The sequence below is a fragment of the Benincasa hispida genome, chromosome 9 (genome assembly GCF_027475165.1).
Source record: "Benincasa hispida cultivar pf3 chromosome 9, pf3_genome.v1.1, whole genome shotgun sequence".
In the NCBI taxonomy this organism is placed as follows: domain Eukaryota; kingdom Viridiplantae; phylum Streptophyta; class Magnoliopsida; order Cucurbitales; family Cucurbitaceae; genus Benincasa; species Benincasa hispida.
This window is the reverse complement of record NC_143486.1, coordinates 11,529,088-11,547,482: the sequence shown is the minus strand read 5'-3', so window position 1 is coordinate 11,547,482 and position 18,395 is coordinate 11,529,088. Positions and strand designations below refer to the sequence as shown.

Sequence of the window (18,395 nt, the reverse complement as noted above, 5' to 3'; positions counted from 1 at the left end):
TTTGGAATTTTTTTTAAATTTTTTTTTGTTGATATTAAATTTTGCTATAGTATGTAAATAGTTTGTGTTTTTTTTTTTTTTTTTTTTTTCCATTTTTGATAATTTCCCATTACTTTTTTTGCCATATGTCCAAAGAACCCATTTATAAACTCCAGTAAGTGGGCCAAACCATGATTTAGACCAACAAGTTTTAACCCAGCCGAAGGCCCCAAAATATTGTTAAGCGTTGGGCTGTTTTGGGCTCATACATTCCTTAAGGAACAAGCCCATCAGGCCCACAAACAACTTCCAGATTGGTCGATCGGCGTAGCCACAGCCACAGATCGAGTGGCTTATCTTCTTCTCCGCCACTCACTGCATCATTCTGCTTATACAATCCCCACAACAATGTCTTCTTTACCTCACCTGGTTAATTTCCTTCTCAGCCATGGCCGCCGCAATTTCCTTCACAATCTCTAAACCTTCTCTCTGTTCTCAACTCTCTAAACCCGTTTCTAGATTTGGGGCTCGCCGTCTGAGAATCATGGCTGCGGCTACCGGAACTAAGGTGGTGCCCGCGGTGATTGTTGGAAGTGGCCGCGTTGGGAGGGCGCTGCTGGACATGGGAAACGGTGAAGATTTTTTGGTGAAGAGAGGCGAGTCCGTCCCCCTTGATTTTTCGGGTCCGATTCTTGTATGTACCAGGAATGATGATCTTGAGGCTGTTCTTGAAGCCACTCCTCGATCGAGATGGAACGGTATGATCACTTAATGGAGTCTGTTCTTTTGTTTTTTCTATTTTAATTTGAATCTAGTCTTTATAATTGAGATGGCAAGAATATGCTTCACTTCCCTTCCATTTCGTTTTGTGAGTATTTTAGGCCAACCATTTAGTTTTTGATTTTTAGTTTTTGAATAAAGCTCCTAAACACTTCAACTTAGTTTTTAAAAATTTGTTATTGTTTTTGAAATTTGGTTAAGAATTCAACTTTTGTACTTAAATACGAAATAGGCTTCATTTTTAAAAACCCAAAAAACGAAATGGTTATTAAAGGCTTTAATTTTGTTTTTGTTCGAAGTTTAAGCAACTTGGACTTTCTTGTTTAGAAGTTTTTCATTTCCTAGGCTATAAACTCGAATTCAGCTCAAGTTTTTGGTTCAGTGGTTATGGTTATATTGATAGTTCACATATTGACTTCGTGAATCAATTTAATATCCAACTGTACATGAAAGAACCTTGCATAACCTATACTATCAACTTTGGGATGGTGGTACTTCAACATTTCTAATACAACATTTGGATTTAGAATGAAATAAGGGTGTTCTCATTTGGAAAATGTCATTATATAATGGCTTGTGCTCTGTTTGTTCTTGGCAATGGATATCGACAATCTAGCAGATTTGGTTTTTTTCCAGAATGGAATGTTGGACCCTTGGTATGAAAGCAAAGGTCTGGATGATGCTAATCAAGTCTTAGCATATTTTGCTATCTCAAAGCTCGGAGAGGCTCCTGTGGATGGAATAACGGATACCAATCCTGAAGGACTGACAGCAGCGTACGGAAAATGGGCGTCTGCCGTAGCAGGAAGGCTCAATGCTGCTGGCCTCTCCTGCAAGGTAAATCCATAAAAGAAATGTGCTTCTTATGTATAAACTGCAAATTGTTGTGAAAGCTTCTTTCTCTGCTGTACGTGCATTTGTGCGAGTGGTGTAAGATTGAAGTTAACCTTGGCTGTTTGAATCTTGTCAATCTTGATTCATGTGGAAAATTATGCTTCCTTCTCAAATTTTTGGAAGAAACATAAACACTGAGTTGTTTCATGAATATTCTTTAGAGAAACTTATTTATGTTATTTAGGGTTTTGACTCTAAGGTTTAGTGGAATGTGCTATATATTCTCTAACTCTATTGGTGTCTCTAAATCTGTAATCTGATTTTCTCTCTAATAATAAAACTGGTCTCTCCCTCTATCTATGAACCTAACTTACACATTGTTAGTGAATCATATAAATCTTTGTGTTGATTTCTCTATTGTTCAAGTTTCCAATGTTTCTTTGATTGTTGATTTCTTACTAGAAACATGGGTCATTTTTAATATTTTTTTTATCCAATGTAGACAATAACTTTGAAGGTTATTTTCTAGGTTCTTGGCAAGGAAGCCTTTGAGAAACAAATGTTGGAGAAGCTGATTTGGATTTGTGCATTTATGCTTGTTGGAGCACGTCATCCAGGTGCGACAGTGGGTGCCGTGGAGAAGGATTATCGCTCTGAAGTAAGATGCCTTCTTCACACAATAAATTGACTGCAAAATTCTTCAACTATGTTTTTCCCCCTTCTGAAATAAAAACTGATTTTTTTCATTTAGAGAATGAAAAGAGACTAATGGCATGGATAACAAAGAATCAAAATCAAAAACAAAACTGTCTATTTAGTTCAATATATCTGTTAGATATTATACCAAAGAGGTCTTTCTTGGTCTATGTTCAAATTCCCAACTAATACAATTATACTGAATGATGAACTTTCCATCAGATGTAGTGCTTATTTCCTTGGAAATCTCTTTAATTCTTTTGCAACAAATGATTACTCAAATGATGATGACCGTTAAACTGGGGTGGAATGAACAATCTAATCCAAATTTATAATTGCAGGTTTCTAGCCTCATTGCAGAACTTGCATCTGCAGCTGCAGCTGAAAGGCAGTTGGTGTTCGAAGAAGGTATAGAGGAAAGATTATGTGCGTATTCTCGTGCTGTCGCACACTTTCCAACGGCAGTAAAAGAGGTAGATTAGAATCAAAAGGGAACTATTGGAGCTCCTGAATCCATTCTGTTTTTGAGGCTAAAAATTCTTTTATTTCCACAGTTCAAATGGCGAAACGGGTGGTTCTATTCTCTGTCTGAGAAAGCCATTGCTGCAGGAAAACCTGACCCTTGCCCTCTGCATAGTGCTTGGCTTAAGGAGCTGAAAGTTGTCGAGGAATGATCCAGTATTGCCGTTACATGGATTTCCTATTGCACAACCGTTCTCCAATCCAAAGTGTAAAACCTTCTTTTTGTTCTAAAAAGTAGATTTTGTGTATGTGTTGTTCATCATCTAGAAATCACCTCCAGTCACTTGTTTTAGGAGGGGATAACGTTAACTGAGCCCTACCCTCGATCATCTGTACCATCCTGAATTTGTTGACAATAAATAAAATGCATCGATAATGCTAAGAGATCACCTCACATCTATTATTTTTCTTTTAAAAAAGAAATGAAATTTAACTAACACCAGTATTAGAGCATGTGGAGGGAAATTGTAACACTGTGGTGAAGAAATATGGAGATTGGGTAGGAAATTTGAAAATAGAAATTTAAATGTCTTTTTGGATTGATTATTGAAAAAAGTGTTTTTTTAGTTTTCTTTTATTTAAATTCTTTTGATAAAAAGGATTTGAAACGAACACTATAATTTTTCTAAGATGATTTATTTTCAAAATTAAACACTTAAAAAATTAATATAAATATATCCTTATAAACTAGGAGTTGTAAATTTAGCAATTATATCCAAAATATTAATAAATATACAATTTAAAAGAATTTGTAAATATAACAAAATTTAGTTTAGCTCTTTGAATTTATTAATGATAGGTTATATCGTTGATATGAGTCTATTAATAGATTTTACTATATTTGTAATTCTAAAAATGTTGCTATACGTTTGATGATTAACTTTAAATATGTTATTCATAACAATTATCTTAAATTTGTATCTGACAAATTCCATTTGCTCCATGATGGGCAATGGAAATATTACTGCATTTTATTTAGAGAAATAGTTACTCAAAGATGGGAAGTACATACAAATTATTTATAATTATTACACACCACAACAATAATGATATTCCAAATTGCTTCGAGTAGTAAGCAATCCTTCAGCATAAAGGCCAATTCTTTTTCCCAATATTTCTTTGGCAATCGGAAATTCAGGAGCTATCTCCACATGTACCTGAAATTGCAAGGTTGATGAGCACTAGAGTTAGATAGTATAACATTGATACAATATTAAATTTACAATGACGTATTCGTTTAAGTTTTAAAGTTCAATGACGATTTATGAGAGTTGAGATAGAAGCTAGAGAATTTGGTCTCTTGTTCGTTTTCATATTTTCCATTGGACTTCAATTTCGAAGATATTTTGTAACTATTCTATAGACATGATTTTACATAGTTGGGGTCCCTTCCCATAGAGAGAATCTCTCTTTTTTGTGGGCTTGATTTTTGTCTCACTGTTCCGTGTATATTTTCATTTTTTTCTCAATGAAGGTTGTTAATTATTATATATATATAAAAAGTTCAATGGTGAATAGAAGGGTAAACTTCAAAATGACATGGTTCATATAATTCTACTCAATAATCTACATTCAATATTCAATAAATATTATAATATATTATGAGTAATCACCAACCACCATCTTGACATCAACTTGACAACTATTTAGTCAACTCGGTATACTAAATATCATAGTTTATCGAATAAATTCAAAACCATTTAATATTATTCAATAATTTATCAAGAGAAGTCGATAATTATAGAGGGTGTATTAATTTGCAAAAGATTAAGGTATATGGTCTTATGTAATTATTGGAATTTTCAAGCTTTGAATGTTATAATGCCTCTCATCTTTGTTTATACTGAATTTGTTCTTAAGCAGTCTCACTGTCTTTTCTCTAATGGGTCCAACCCTTTTCCTTTACATAACCAATCAAACTTAGAACCCTAATTATATATCCAGAAAAAGAAATGAGATAATAATCAAATATATCAAAATAGAAGATTTATGGTACTAACCAATCTCACGGTAGATTTCCTACGGGGTGGAGACGATGGAGCCTTTCGAGCGAGCGGGTTGCTTCTCCAGAGAAAGATGGGCTGGTTAGACTGACCAAAAGACGTAAAGAACGCGGAGCGTGAAGTGCAATTAGATCCATTTTGAGGACGAGTTTCAGGCAGAATGGAAGGTTCCTGCCCGGTTGTGGTCCGACATGTTGATGAGCTTGAAGCAAACAGGTTCCATACTTGTTAGAGAATCTGCCACATCAGCTATTAAGGAAGAGTCAAGAAAACACACAAAGAATGTCATGTCGTAAGTCATGAAGGATTATTCCCTTAGTGCTCCAGATTTCTGTTTGGACTGGGTGATAACAAACAAATATTCTTTCTCCATGTATTGGATCATGTGTCCTCATTTCATTAGTTATTCGTTATATAATTTTTTAATTCTTTATATCCCTAAAATAGGGAGTAGTGTATAAATTGGGTAGGTTGCCCCTTTCCATGTAAGGAAAGAATACGAAGAGGCAAGTGAAAAAGTTCTCTCTCTATCGTTTAGTATTTCAGTCCTATCGTGTATAACGAATAGCTAAACGATTCAATATTCCATTCATCGTTTAGTGTTGAGCATCCATCGTGTACAACGAAGAGGTAAACGATAGCCTCTATTGCGTAGCTCTCGAATTCTGTTGTGTACAACGAAGAGGTAAACGATCAACCGTTTCACTATCGTTTAGTTCTGAGACTCCATCGTATAGAACGACGAGGTAAACGATAAGATATACTTTCCATCGTTTAGCTTCCTGACTCTATCGTGCACAACGAAGAGGTAAACGATACCAATCCCATCCGTTTTTATTTTCGTAACTATTTTTTACCATCCGGACATGTTATGATATGAGGTCCAATGCCATGGCAACACTCATGGCAAATTGTATGAGTAAAGTAAGAATCGAAATCCAGAAACTTACGTTGCTCATTCGTAATACAAGCATCAGCAATAGGCTGAAGAATATGCTTGAACCTACAAAAATGTGTAATAAGTTTGTTTTCATATGCAATAATTTTCCATGAAAGTAACCCAAAGTTGGATAAAATGATGAAACTTAAAAAGAATGACCCATTTCATAATCAATTTATTTTTGGTTTTCTCATTCTTTTTAATTAAATTGTAGTAGTTCAAATTTAACTTAATTTTGGGTTTTTTTTAATTATTTAATTATTTTTTTATACTTAAAATCACTTGTAATGAGAATAACATAATATAGAAAAATACTCAATAAGAATAATTTTGTCCTAAAAAAAAGAGAGAAGAATAAATCAAATGCAGACCAATAATCAGATCAATCTTGACCATGGAAAACGTAGTCAAGTAAAGTGCTCAATTTTGTAAAATGACTATGAAAAATGTTTTTAATTATTATAAATCAATTTTGATGATATAAAAATTGTATTTAAAAATATAAAATTGAATATTAAATTAATTTCGAGTGATTAAAGACACATTGTGGAGTGATTTTGAACATGACAAAAATGATTTTAATCATTTTAAAATCATTTCTACATGCATAAAGTTGTCTACAAAAATCAAATTTGTCAATGAAACTATCAAATGCAAATTTTTTAGACCACGTTTGATAATCATTTTGTTTTTTTTTTAGTTTATGAAAATTAAGCATATTTTCTCTCAATTTCTTACAATGATTCGTATCTTTCTTAATTACAATAGTTGAGTTCTTTGCCAAATTCTAAATTTTTTTTTTAAAGCTATTTTTTTTTAGTTTTCAAATTTTAGCTTGGTTTTTAAGACCATTGGTAAAAAGTAGACAACAAAATAAAAAATTTAGAGTTGAAAATAATATCTATAGGCCTAATTTAAAAAAAAAATCCAAATAATTATCAAATGGGACTTACCTGTTTAAAGGCCATTTGATAATTAATTAGTTTTCTATTTTCTATTTATATTTTTAATTTTTTTAAAAATAATTTTGTTTGATAACCGGTTCATTTTTCTGTTTTTAGAATTTTAAAAGGTTTGAGAGAAGTTAGAAACGGAACTTTTGGTTTTTAGAAACGGTTTTTGGTTTTTAATTTCATGGATGCGTGGTGGTAGTGGGCGTAGGTGCGTCTTACTTTTTCCTTCGTTATTCTGTGATTTTTTTTTCTTTTGTAATTTGTTTGAATTTTTTTTTAAAATAATGTTTTTTTAATAAAACAAAAATAGAGTTGGGGAGAAAGTGTTCCAAAAAATAGGTGTTTAAATCTTGTACCGGGTACACGATTTCCTGGCCACCTGGCACGCCCACTCTGGCGTGGCAGTCATGCAGGTTTGACTAAGAAAATCGTGTATCGGATACACGATTACCCTAAGTCGTGTACCGGGTACACAACTTCCACGCCCTAAAAGCTCCGCCCCAACCCTTCTTCTTCCTCATCGAAACGCCTATTCATATTCTTTACCGCCGATTTCCCTCACTCAAACCGTCGATCCCTCACCAAATCATCGATCCCTCACCGAAACCATCGTTGATTTTCCTCACCGAAGCCTCTATTTCACCGAAATCTTTCAAAACTTTGATTTTGCTCGACTTTCAGTCCTCCATTTGATCTTCACCGAATCTAGCGATCGTGGTTCTCGATTTTCCTACATTTTTTGCTGTCGAATTTTGCTTGGTATATTTCTTTCTCTAGTTGGGCTGATCTGTATTTATATGTATGTTTTTGCATCTTTTTGGGCTGAATTTTGCTTGGTATATTCCTACATTTTTGTATAGTTTATGTATAGTTATAGTTTATGTATATATAAATAGTAGTTTATGTATGTATAAATAGTTATAGTTTAAGTATGTATAAATAGTTATAGTTTATGTATGTATAGTTTATGTATGTATAATTTATTTATGTATGTATGTATTTATGTATTTATAGTTTATGTATAGTTATGTATGTATAGTTTATGTATGTATAGTTTATGTATATATAGTTATAGTTTATGTATGTATGTATAGTTTATGTATGTATGTATGTATGTATAAATTTATTTATGTATGTATGTATAATTTATTTATGTATGTATAAACTATAGTTTATGTATAGTTTATGTTTATTTATGTATGTACAATTTATGTATATTTTATGTATGTATAATTTATGTATAGTTTATGTATGTATAATTTATGTATAGTTTATGTATAGTGTATTATATAGTTTATATATGATTGATTTAAATTTAGAAAACTTAGAAATTAGAGTTTGATGGGTTCACATATTAACATATTTTTTTTGTCAACTATAACAGTTGAAAAAAACTTAATAAATATGTTGATGCGTCCTGAAGATTTCGTAATTCTTGAACCTAGAAATGATGGAGATAGTGACATCGACGTTGAAGTGGATGAATTATTTGGAAACGACTGTAGTGGTGAACAAGATCTTGAGTTGGTACCGTTGGAAATGTTCAACCAAATAGATTGGAAAATGACAAATTCAACGTTTGAATTAGGGTCTACTTTGGAAGAAATGAATGTAGTAGTAGATAACTATAGTTTAATACGAAGGGAATGTTATTTAATACCAAAGAAGATTTACAGCTTGCTGTAAAAAAATATTGTGTGACGGAACACTATGAAATTGTCGTAGTGGAATCAAATCAGGACCTTTGGTATGTTAAATGTAAATCCTAGAGTGACATGTGTGCTTGGAGGCTACGGGCATGTCGGCGCAAAAGTCATGGGATGTTCGAAATCACAAAACTTCAAGGAGAACACTCATGTTTGTTTTCGGAGTTGACACAGGATTATTCACAGCTGGATTCAAATTTCATGAGTATTGAAATTCAGAATTTGGTTAGAGCTGATCTTGGAGTACCTGTGGCCCTACTTCAAGAAGCCATTAAAAGACAATATGGCTATAATGTCAATTATAGATGGGTGTGGCAAGCCAAGAGAAAAGTGTTAATTGCTGTGTTTGGTGACTGGAAGAAATCATATTCGGAGCTTCCGTATTGGCTAAGTGTTGTTGTTCATTACAACCCAGGAACACGAACAAACTGGTTTTTCCTTCCCTCTGATGTGCCAGATACGACTATTTTTGGATGAGTTTTTTGGTCTTTTGGTCCTGCAAGAGAAGGTTCAACCATTGTAGGCCATTAATCCAGATTGATGGAACTCATCTATACGTAAAGTATAAGGGGAAATTATTAACAGCTTTATCTATTGATGCAAACGGACATATATTTCCACTTGCTTTTGCTATCGTAGGAGGTGAGAGTTTGTCCAGTTGGTCATGGTTTTTGTGGGCATTTGTTACCAAAGAGAGGGTATTTGCTTGATTTCTGACAGAAATAAGGGCATTCTTGCTGCAATTAATAATGAAGAAATTGGTTGGAGTGAACCCAGAGCGTAACACTGATATTGTCTTCACCATGTTGCTAGTAATTTCAAAACAAAATAAAAATCGAAGCAACTAAAAAATTTGGTGTTTAAGGCCGAAAATCAACACCAAAGGCGTAAGTTCATTCGGTGCATGAAAGAATTGAAACAAATGCACCCTGAATATCTTGAATTTTTTTCAGACATTGACTTAGAAAAATGGACACAATCACATGACGGTGGGTACTGCTATGGGTGGATGACTAGCAATGCAGCTGAATGCATGAACGACATTTTTAAATGTGCTAGAATGTTACCCATTACTTCTTTGGCTAGGCTAACATTCTATCGCACAATATTGTATTTTGAACGCCAGAGACAAGAAATCAGTGAAGCACTTAATCGTGGGGATATATATACAGAATATGCCCTAAAGAAACTGAAGAGGTGGAAAAAAGGAGCATCGGCACATACGGTGACATCCATTGACAGGGAAAGTCAAACTGACATAAGTATGCTTACAAAGGACAACATACCCAAGTTTTAAGCTTGAAAGAAGGGACATGTTCTTGCAATAAGTGGCAATCATTCAAGATTCCATGCTCTCATGTAATTTCAGTTTGTAATTACATGCGTATAACATACCTACCACTTATTGATGAATGCTACAAATTGTCCAATTTCAAGCATTGTTACGAAGGCCGCTTCCATCCAATTCAACACCCAGATTATTGGCCGGAATTATCATTTACAAAAGTTCATCCAAATGCGAACTTACTTAGAGAACAAGGTCGGCCAAAAAGTATGCGAGTTTATAATGAAATGGATTGGAGAGAAGCGAACCAAAAAGTGCGATGTACAATTTATAAAAGAGAAGGACATAACAGACGCACTTGTCCACACCGTACACTGGGTGCTTCGTCGTCTTTGGGTCATTATTTATTAAAAAAAATTATTTTAAAAAAAATCAATTTGTTTACATATTTGTATTACATTATTTTAAATTTATCGAAGAATAAGTTTAAGTAGATTTTAAAATAGATATACTATAATATAATAAAGAGAATTATTTAGTAGTTGAATAGAAATCAAAATATTCCAATCTGGCCAAACAATTCTAAATTGAGTTTCTTCTCTAAAATTCACTTTTGTAACTTTTGTTTTTTATATACATATCCCTAAAAAGTAAAATTTGTAGAAACAAAAATTTTAGACAGTAATTATCTTATTATAACATAGAAGTTATAAAGGTCGAAATGCTAGAGAGAGAAGAAAATTACGCTTAACTTTACCCTCGGTAAAAATTTCTATTTTATTTACCTTTTTTCTCTCTAAAATCTATCCTTTTTTTTATTATTTTTTTTATGACTTGTATTTCTTTAATTTCTGTCTAACTAATATTCTCTTTTTAACGGTCTCTTTCTAAATATTTTTCTTTCATGTTTCTAAATTTATTATGTATAACTTTTCTCACTTAAAAATTTATATTTTACTTTTATGTCTCTACATATTTCTCTCTCTAAAGCATTTCTCCATCTCTTTAACTTTTAAAAAACTGAAAATAGAAAACAGTTGTAAAAACAATTTTTTTTTAATAAAAAAAATATTAAATGTTTTTGTTTAAAATAGAAAGCGAAAACAAAAACAAAAATAGAAAAAATGGGAAACTTTCACAAATAGAAAATAAGGAAAGCAATTTACACATAATTGTAAAATTTAATCATTTTAGACTTCTATCACTAATTGATGCCGATAAAAGCCTATCAATTCGTATTTTTTCTATTTTTGTAAATAGTTTGACATTTTTCTATATGTGTTTGGAAAATTTTCAAACAGTCTCAAAACCCATTTAAAACATTTTTCCAAACCTCAGAAACTTAGGCCCTGTTTAGTAACTATTTTGTTTTTTGTTTTTGTTTTTTAAAATTAAACCTAGGGACACTATTTCTACTTATAAATTTCTTTCTTAGTTATATATTTTTCATCTATGGTTTAAAAAACCAAGCCAAATTTTGAGAACTAAAAAAAGCAACTTTCAAAAAGTTGTTTTTGTTTTTTGAATTTGGTTAAGAATTCAATAAATCATGATAAGAAATGTGGATGATATAAACTTAATTTCTAAAAAAAAAAGTAAAATAGTTACCAAATGAGGTCTTGATGTGTCACTATTGAAACCACACGGATAAAAGTATATTTCTCCCAATAAAGTAATAAAAAATAATAATTATTGGAAACAAACTTCTATAATAACTTAATCTAACTAATTATAGTTTACTAATTAAATATATTTGAGATCTTTTAGTTAATTAATTAATAATTTATGTAAATAAGTAATTGCAATCCTTTATAAAAATAAATTAAGTAAATATTTTAATAAATTATTATCAATTTAACAAAACAAATAATTCTACTAATTTTGTCCAATTAACATCAATTAGTTAATTAATTAACTAATTATATCCAAAATAAAATTATATATAAAATGAAAAATAAAATTAAAGAAGAAAAGAGAAAATCCATAATTTTGGAAGGATAAAAAAATCTCTTGTTAGAAAAAAAGATGTTCGGAAATAATTTATCCCTAGGAGTGTTGAAAAATGTATAACAAACACGGGTTTAGCATGTTTGTATCAATTCACATTTAAAAAAATCCTTCAACAAAATTATCTTTCAAAGTTGTTTTTAATAATTCAAAATCATGTGAATTGTATTTAAAAATGTAAAATTAAATATCAAATTAATTTTGAGTAATTAAAAACATGTTTGAGAGTGATCTTAAATATAACAAAAATGATTTTAATTTTTCTAAAATCACTCGGAAATATTTACTTATTCATCGAGGGTTGTTTCACGATCATGGTAGATATATTGATTAAAGAACTTAGTCGTATATACTCTCTAATAAAGGGGAATAAATCAAATACAAAACAATAATCAAATCAAGACTTACCACTCAATAAGTAGTTATGTAGAATGATCAAATTTTGTAAAATATCTTGAACTCAGAGTTTAGCTTTGACAAAGTTGTCTAAAAACACCAAATTTGTCCATGAAATTATCAAACGCTAATCATGTAGGTCTAAGTTTTTAGTTTATAATTTTTATTTTTTGAAAATTAAATTTATTTTTTCTCAATTTTTAGAAGAAATTGAATTGCATACACTTTTTCTAAGTAAAATAATTGAATTCTTAATTTTCAAAAACAAAAAACAAGTTGTAAAAATATTATATTTTTATTTTCAACAAATAAAAATAAAAATAGATAAACAAAAAATTTAGAGGTGAAATCAATATTTATAGGATTAATTTTAAAAAACTAGAAATCAAATAGTTATCAAACATAACGATAATAATAATAATGTCTCATACCAATTTGCGAGTTCTTGCTATTTTTCAATATTCTTTCAAAATGCTAATAATTTTGATTTTAATTAATGGAAAATTATTTTAAATGGTAACACTATTGACAATATTTATAAGATAGATATTGATAGACTTTTATTAGTATCTATCAATATCACTTATAGAAGTCTATCCGTGTCTATTAACGTTTATCATTGATAATTCTAAAATTTTGTTATATTTTATAAATATTTTAATTTAATTTTCTATATTTAAAAAGGGTCCAAAAGAGAAATTCTGTTACGTCTATTGGTTGTAATAAAGATGGAAAATAAAGACCTTATAGCGACGCACATACTGTCAATAATTCAGCCCTTAATTATTCGCGGAATGTGCAATAAAGAAATTCTTTCATAAAGAATAAAGAAGAATAATTAAATACAAATCAATTATCAAATCTAAGACTTATCATGTAAAAGTAGTTATGCAAAATGCCTTTGAATTACAAAAGCTAATTTCGACGAACAAGCTGTCTCAATTTAAAACCAATTTGGTCAATGAAAAATTATCAAACCCCAATCATAACATGCTTATTGTCTTCTTGACAATGTATAAAGTGGGCTATTGTGTTGTTATTCTTCAATATTCTTCAAAATGGACTCTTTAGAGAGAGAATAAATAACTTATCACCACAAACACTCTTTAGTTTTCCTCTCAAATCTACACGTATAAGCTATATTTTTATTTTCCATATCACAAAATCTATTTTGAGTTTAATTGGAGAAGCCAGCAAATCTTTTTTTTTTTTTTTTTCATTTTTTTTCGGTTGATAACCATTTCGTTTTTAGTTTTTGATTTTTTAAAATTAAACCTATTTCTTTCTTATTTCTTACAATGATTTGCATCTTTTTTAAATACAGTGATTGAATTCTTAGCCAAATTCCAAAAACAAAAACAAGTTTTTAAAAGTTACTTTTTTAAGTTTTCAAATTTTTGCTTAGTTTTTTAAACCATTGATAAAAAGTAAATAACAAATGAAGAAATTTGAGTGTGGAAGTAGTGTCTATAAACTTAATTTTAAAAAAAAAAATGATTACCAAAACGAGCCTTAGAAACTAGGAATTGAAGCAAAAGTTTTTAAGCAATAAAAGCCACGTGAAAAAAATATCTATTGCTCGGGGACATCTTTTTAATATTTTAAGACAAGAACAAGGTTCTGGCTCACAAAAATCGGGATTCTTGTTGAGGATATTCATTTTGTTGGGAACTTTGTTAATATTGTCAATTTTTGTCACATTCTTAAAAAGAAAAACTAAGTTGCCCATGCATTAACAACTTTAACCTCTTCTCAAGGTTGTTCTTTGATCTAGAAAGATATTTTTTTAAATAGTACCCTCCTCCTCATTCATATTGATAAAGTTGGGGAATAGTAAAATGTTTCTTTGTATTGTTCACTTGTCTCAAAAAAAAAAAAAAAAAAGCAACAAGTGACGACCGTTTTTTCAAGAATACATCATATAAGGGAAATTTCAATTAGTATTCGGGTTTTTAATAATCCAAAATCAATTTTAGTGATATGAAAACTGTATAATTAAATATTAAATTAACTTTAAAACCAATTTTGGTGCTATGAAAAGTGTATAATTAAATATTAAATTAACTTTGAGTGATTAAATATATGTTTTAAAGTGATTTTCAATATGCCAAAAGTGATTTTAACAATTTCAAAATCACTCCCGAACGTGCACGTAATATTTTTTCATTAATTGATTTGTGGTGGAGTCCACTACCATTAAAAAGAATATGGTTAAATTACAAATTTGGTCCCTATAATTGGGAGAAAATTAAAATTTAATCCCTATATTCTTAAAAGTTACAGTTTAGTTCTTATGTTTTGATAAAATCTCACAAATAGTCCATATGATTTGATAAAATCCTTATAAATAGTCTTAAAACGTTAATAATTTATAAATAGTTATAGAACTTTATCAAACTATGAAGATGAAATTCTAATCATAAATCATAGGGACTACAAGTCAAAGTAGCTGAAAACAAAAAATGGTTGATGAAGGACAGGGAAAGAGGTGAGATAGAGGAGCTTTGCCGAGGAAGGTAATTTCTCTTCCTTGTTCTTTATATATGAATATGTGTTATTTCCTTCTCTTTTCTTGTATCATTTACAGAATGAATAGGAGAAATATATATATATCAATTGAATATGAGAAACGAAAAAATGGGAAGGAATCAAATTTAACAGCTTCTGTCCTTTTTTTGGTGTGCAGGTGATCGGGCAACAATTGGTTATACCAGAAACGGTTTGGGGAGAGAAAGACGCCACTGTGGTTGCTGAGGTAGCTCCAAGCTGGCCTTCTTCTTTTGTCAAAGGAGCTGATGTGTCATCCTTGTCATCCCCCTCAAGCGAGAGCTTAACTGAGTTAGGTCGAGCTTGCTTTGCAAATAAGAGAAGGTTTGAATTGGAAGTGCTTTGGTGAGGCAATCCGCAAGTTGCTCTGTTGTAGGAACATACCATACATGGAGTTGATCACTGAGAACGAGATCTCGAATGAAATGCACATCAATTTTAATGTATTTAGTTCGAGCATGGAAAACAGGGTTAGCGGCCAATGCACCTGCTCCCATATTATCACACCAGAGAACGGGAATGCCGGTTGGAGAAAAGCCTATTTCAGTGAGTAAGTTGCACACCCAAATGACTTTAGTGGCAGCATGAGCAAGAGCTCTGTATTCGGATTCTGTGCTAAAGTGTGCCATAGTTTCTTGTTTCTTAGAGGACCAAGATATCAGAGTGGAACCAAGATAAAGACAATAGGCAGCAGTGGACTTTCTATTATCAAGGCTTGAGGCCCAATCAACATCAGAATAGGCTGAAATGGTAAGGTGTGGATCAGAGTGGATGGTTAATCCAAGCTGTGTTGTTCCAGCTAGGTAGTGAAGTACTCTTTTGACAGCTGACCAATGTACATTAGTAGGAGCTTTGAGAAATTGGCTTAACTTGTTGACAATGAAGGCTATGTCTGGGCGGGGATTAGTTAGATATTGAAGAACACCAACTGTGCTTCGATAGAGAAAAGGATCAGGGAGAGGTTTGCCTATATTGATTGATAACAAGGTGCCAGGGGCAGCAGATGTTGGACAAGGCTTAACATGCTGAAGATTTAGCTTGGCTAATAGGTCAATGATGTATTAAGCTTGATGAAGGTGAAGACCAGTTGTTGTATAGCATATTTGAATGCCAAGGAATTTGCTAAGTGTGCCAAGATCTTTAAGGGAGAATTGTTTATGGAAGATGGATACAAGATGGTCAATATGAGCTGGATCACTGTCTGTGAGGATTAGGTCATCCACATAGACAAAAGCATGATAATGGATGATGAGGTTCGCATATAGTATAGGGAGGTGTCAAGGGAACTTACTTTAAAGCAGTGCGACAGAGGAAACCTTTTAGCTCATCATTCCAAGCTCGAGGGGCTTGTTTAAGGCCGTAAATAGCTCGATTGAGCTTACAGACATAGTGAGGGTGAGTTGCATTTTCAAAACCAGGAGGTTGAGACATGTAGACAGTCTTTTTGAGTGTGCCATTGAGGAAGGCATTGTTGAAGTCTATTTGACGAAGTGGCCAGTGATGTGAGACTGCAAGTGTGAGGATAATTCTGATGGTAGAGGGCTTGACAACAGGGCTGAAGGTATCGAAGTAATCAAAATCAGGATGCTGATGGAAGCCTTTGGCAACAAGACATGCTTTATACCGTTGAACTGATCCTTGTGCATCATGTTTTAACCTGTAAACCCATTTGCAGCCAACTATAGTGGTGGCAGAGGTAGGAGGGACTAGTGTCCAAGTGTTTGTACGCTGCAGGGCTGTAAGTTCTTCAACCATTGCTAGTTTTCATTGTGGAACTGACAGGGCTTGAGAAATAGTGTGTGGTTCAGCTTGAGTGAGATCCGTGACAAGCTCGGCAAACCAGACTTTGGGCTTGAAAACACCAGCCTTTCCCTTAGTGATCATAGGATGAGTGCCTAGTAAAGGCTGAGTAGAGATTGGTTGATATTGTAGAGAGGACTGTGGAGGAGAACTTGGTGGAGGTGAGTCTGTAGGAGAATTTAGTGAGTTGTGTAAGGCCTGAGGTGGAGACATGAGTGGAGAGCTTGGAGATGGTAAACCAGAATATGAGTGTGGGGTGATTGGAGTCAACAAAGGATCAGGACAGTGATGTTGGACCTGAGATGGATGAGGAGGGTGGGCAACTGGTGATTGACAGGGTGGAGGCAAGTTTATTGATGGTTGAGGGAACCAAGTAGTGATTGGAGGAGCTGAGGTGAGAGGGCTGGAGGGCTGGTTATTGGCAAAGCCAGTTTAAAATGGGAAGTCCTCTTCATTAAATACCACATGGCGTGAGATAATTATCTTTCCATCATCAGTGAGGCAACGGTACCCTTTGTGCATAGGTGAGGGACCAAGATACACACACTTTTTGCTGTGGAAGTCAAATTTGTGAGACTGATAGGGTCGAAGATGTGGGTAGTAGGCACATCCAAACACTCTGAAGGATGTCAGGTCCAGTTTCGCCTTAAGTAGTGCTTCCATTGGGCTGATGTTCTGAAGAACAAAAGAAGGAAAGCCATTAATAAGGAGCAAAGCATTTTGAAAAGCATACCACCATAGATGCAGGGGCATCCGAGCTTGAGCAAAGAGAGTTAAACCGGTCTCAACAATATGCCGATGTTTGCGCTCAGCACGACCATTTTGAGCTGATGTGTGAGGACAAGACAGTCTGATATGAATTCCCAGCTGTGTGCACATTTGAGCAACAGGTTGGTATTCTCCTCCTCCATCCATTTGCAAGGTTCCAATAATTCTATTAAACAGTGTGCGAGCAAGAGCTTAAAAGTTTTGGAAGGCAACTATTGTATCACTCTTTTGTTTTAGGGGGTAAAGCCAAGTGAACCTGCTAAAGTCATCCACAAATATTACTAGTATCTATAGCCATCTGCTGACAGTATTGAGGCTGGTCCCCAGATATCAGTATGAACTAACTCAAAAGGTTGTTTAGCACGAGAAAGAGAATCAGAGAATGGTAGATTATGCGACTTTTCGAATTGGCACGCTTCACAAAAGAACTTTTCATTAACAACATTTTCCAGATTACATCCACTAATTAGTTTAGACAAAATTTTAAGGGATGGATGGCCTAATCGCCTATGGAGGAGTAGTTTGGAGACAGTAGTACTGGTTGCAAGAGCAGAATGTGAGGAAAATTGGTTTGACCAAGTTGTCAAGTGAGCACATGAGAGTCCTGATGTGGAGGGTGCTTTATTTATCAGCTGGTTGACATTGTCCAAAAGGTAGAGTCCATCTTTAAGTCGTCTGGTCAGAAGTGCCACCCCCGAGTCCTTGTCCTTTACCACACAGAGATCAGCATGAAATTCAACCACAACATTATTATCATTGGCTAATTTGGATACACTGACTAGATTTTTGGTAATTGCAGGTACATATAGTATGTTTAGTAGGGACAAAATGTCATTCTTAGTATGTAGATTGGAGTGTCCAGACTGAGATATATTAAGAGGAGTACCATTACCAACAACAACTCTGTCATTACCTATGTAGCTGGAGGAAGATTGAAGGAAGGTTGGGCCACTGGTTACATGTGTTGAGGCTCCATTATCAACATACCAGTTGAGGTCAGCTACTATTTCAGGGGAGGCAGCTGTTGAGTGAGCAATTAAGGCTGAGGTAGGCTGTTCTTGGTGTCTATTTGATGGGAGCTGAGTGGATTCAGCTCGAGTGTGTGTCCGTCTAGGATTATTGAACTCTTTATTGTACCTGAAATAACAAATATCAACAGTGTGGCCTATTTTTCCACAA

General features: G+C 33.0%; 1 protein-coding gene across 2 annotated transcripts; it reads left to right on the top strand.

Moving 5' to 3' along the window:
• The first annotated feature begins 273 nt into the window (after nt 1-273).
• On the top strand, nt 274-3,200 carry LOC120084958 (nuclear protein). 2 transcript variants are annotated; one of them, XM_039040767.2, is made up of 5 exons: nt 274-737; nt 1,379-1,596; nt 2,123-2,251; nt 2,631-2,762; nt 2,844-3,200. In XM_039040767.2, the coding sequence occupies exons 1-5, from the start codon at nt 428-430 to the stop codon at nt 2,961-2,963; spliced, it is 909 nt and encodes a 302-aa protein (XP_038896695.1). In that variant the 5' UTR covers nt 274-427; the 3' UTR covers nt 2,964-3,200. The 2 variants fall into 2 exon arrangements, with proteins under 2 accessions (XP_038896695.1, XP_038896696.1); XM_039040768.2 differs by having other exon boundaries at nt 315-737; nt 1,396-1,596.
• The last annotated feature ends 15,195 nt before the right edge of the window (nt 3,201-18,395 follow it).

Excerpts from the sequence above, each read along its gene's own strand:
- LOC120084958 (XM_039040767.2), top strand. The coding sequence starts at position 428 with ATGGCCGCCGCAATTTCCTTCACAATCTCTAAACCTTCTCTCTGTTCT. Across the intron at positions 738-1,378 it reads TCCTCGATCGAGATGGAACG|ATTTGGTTTTTTTCCAGAAT; the intron begins GTATGATCACTT and ends ACAATCTAGCAG. Across the intron at positions 1,597-2,122 it reads CTGCTGGCCTCTCCTGCAAG|GTTCTTGGCAAGGAAGCCTT; the intron begins GTAAATCCATAA and ends GTTATTTTCTAG.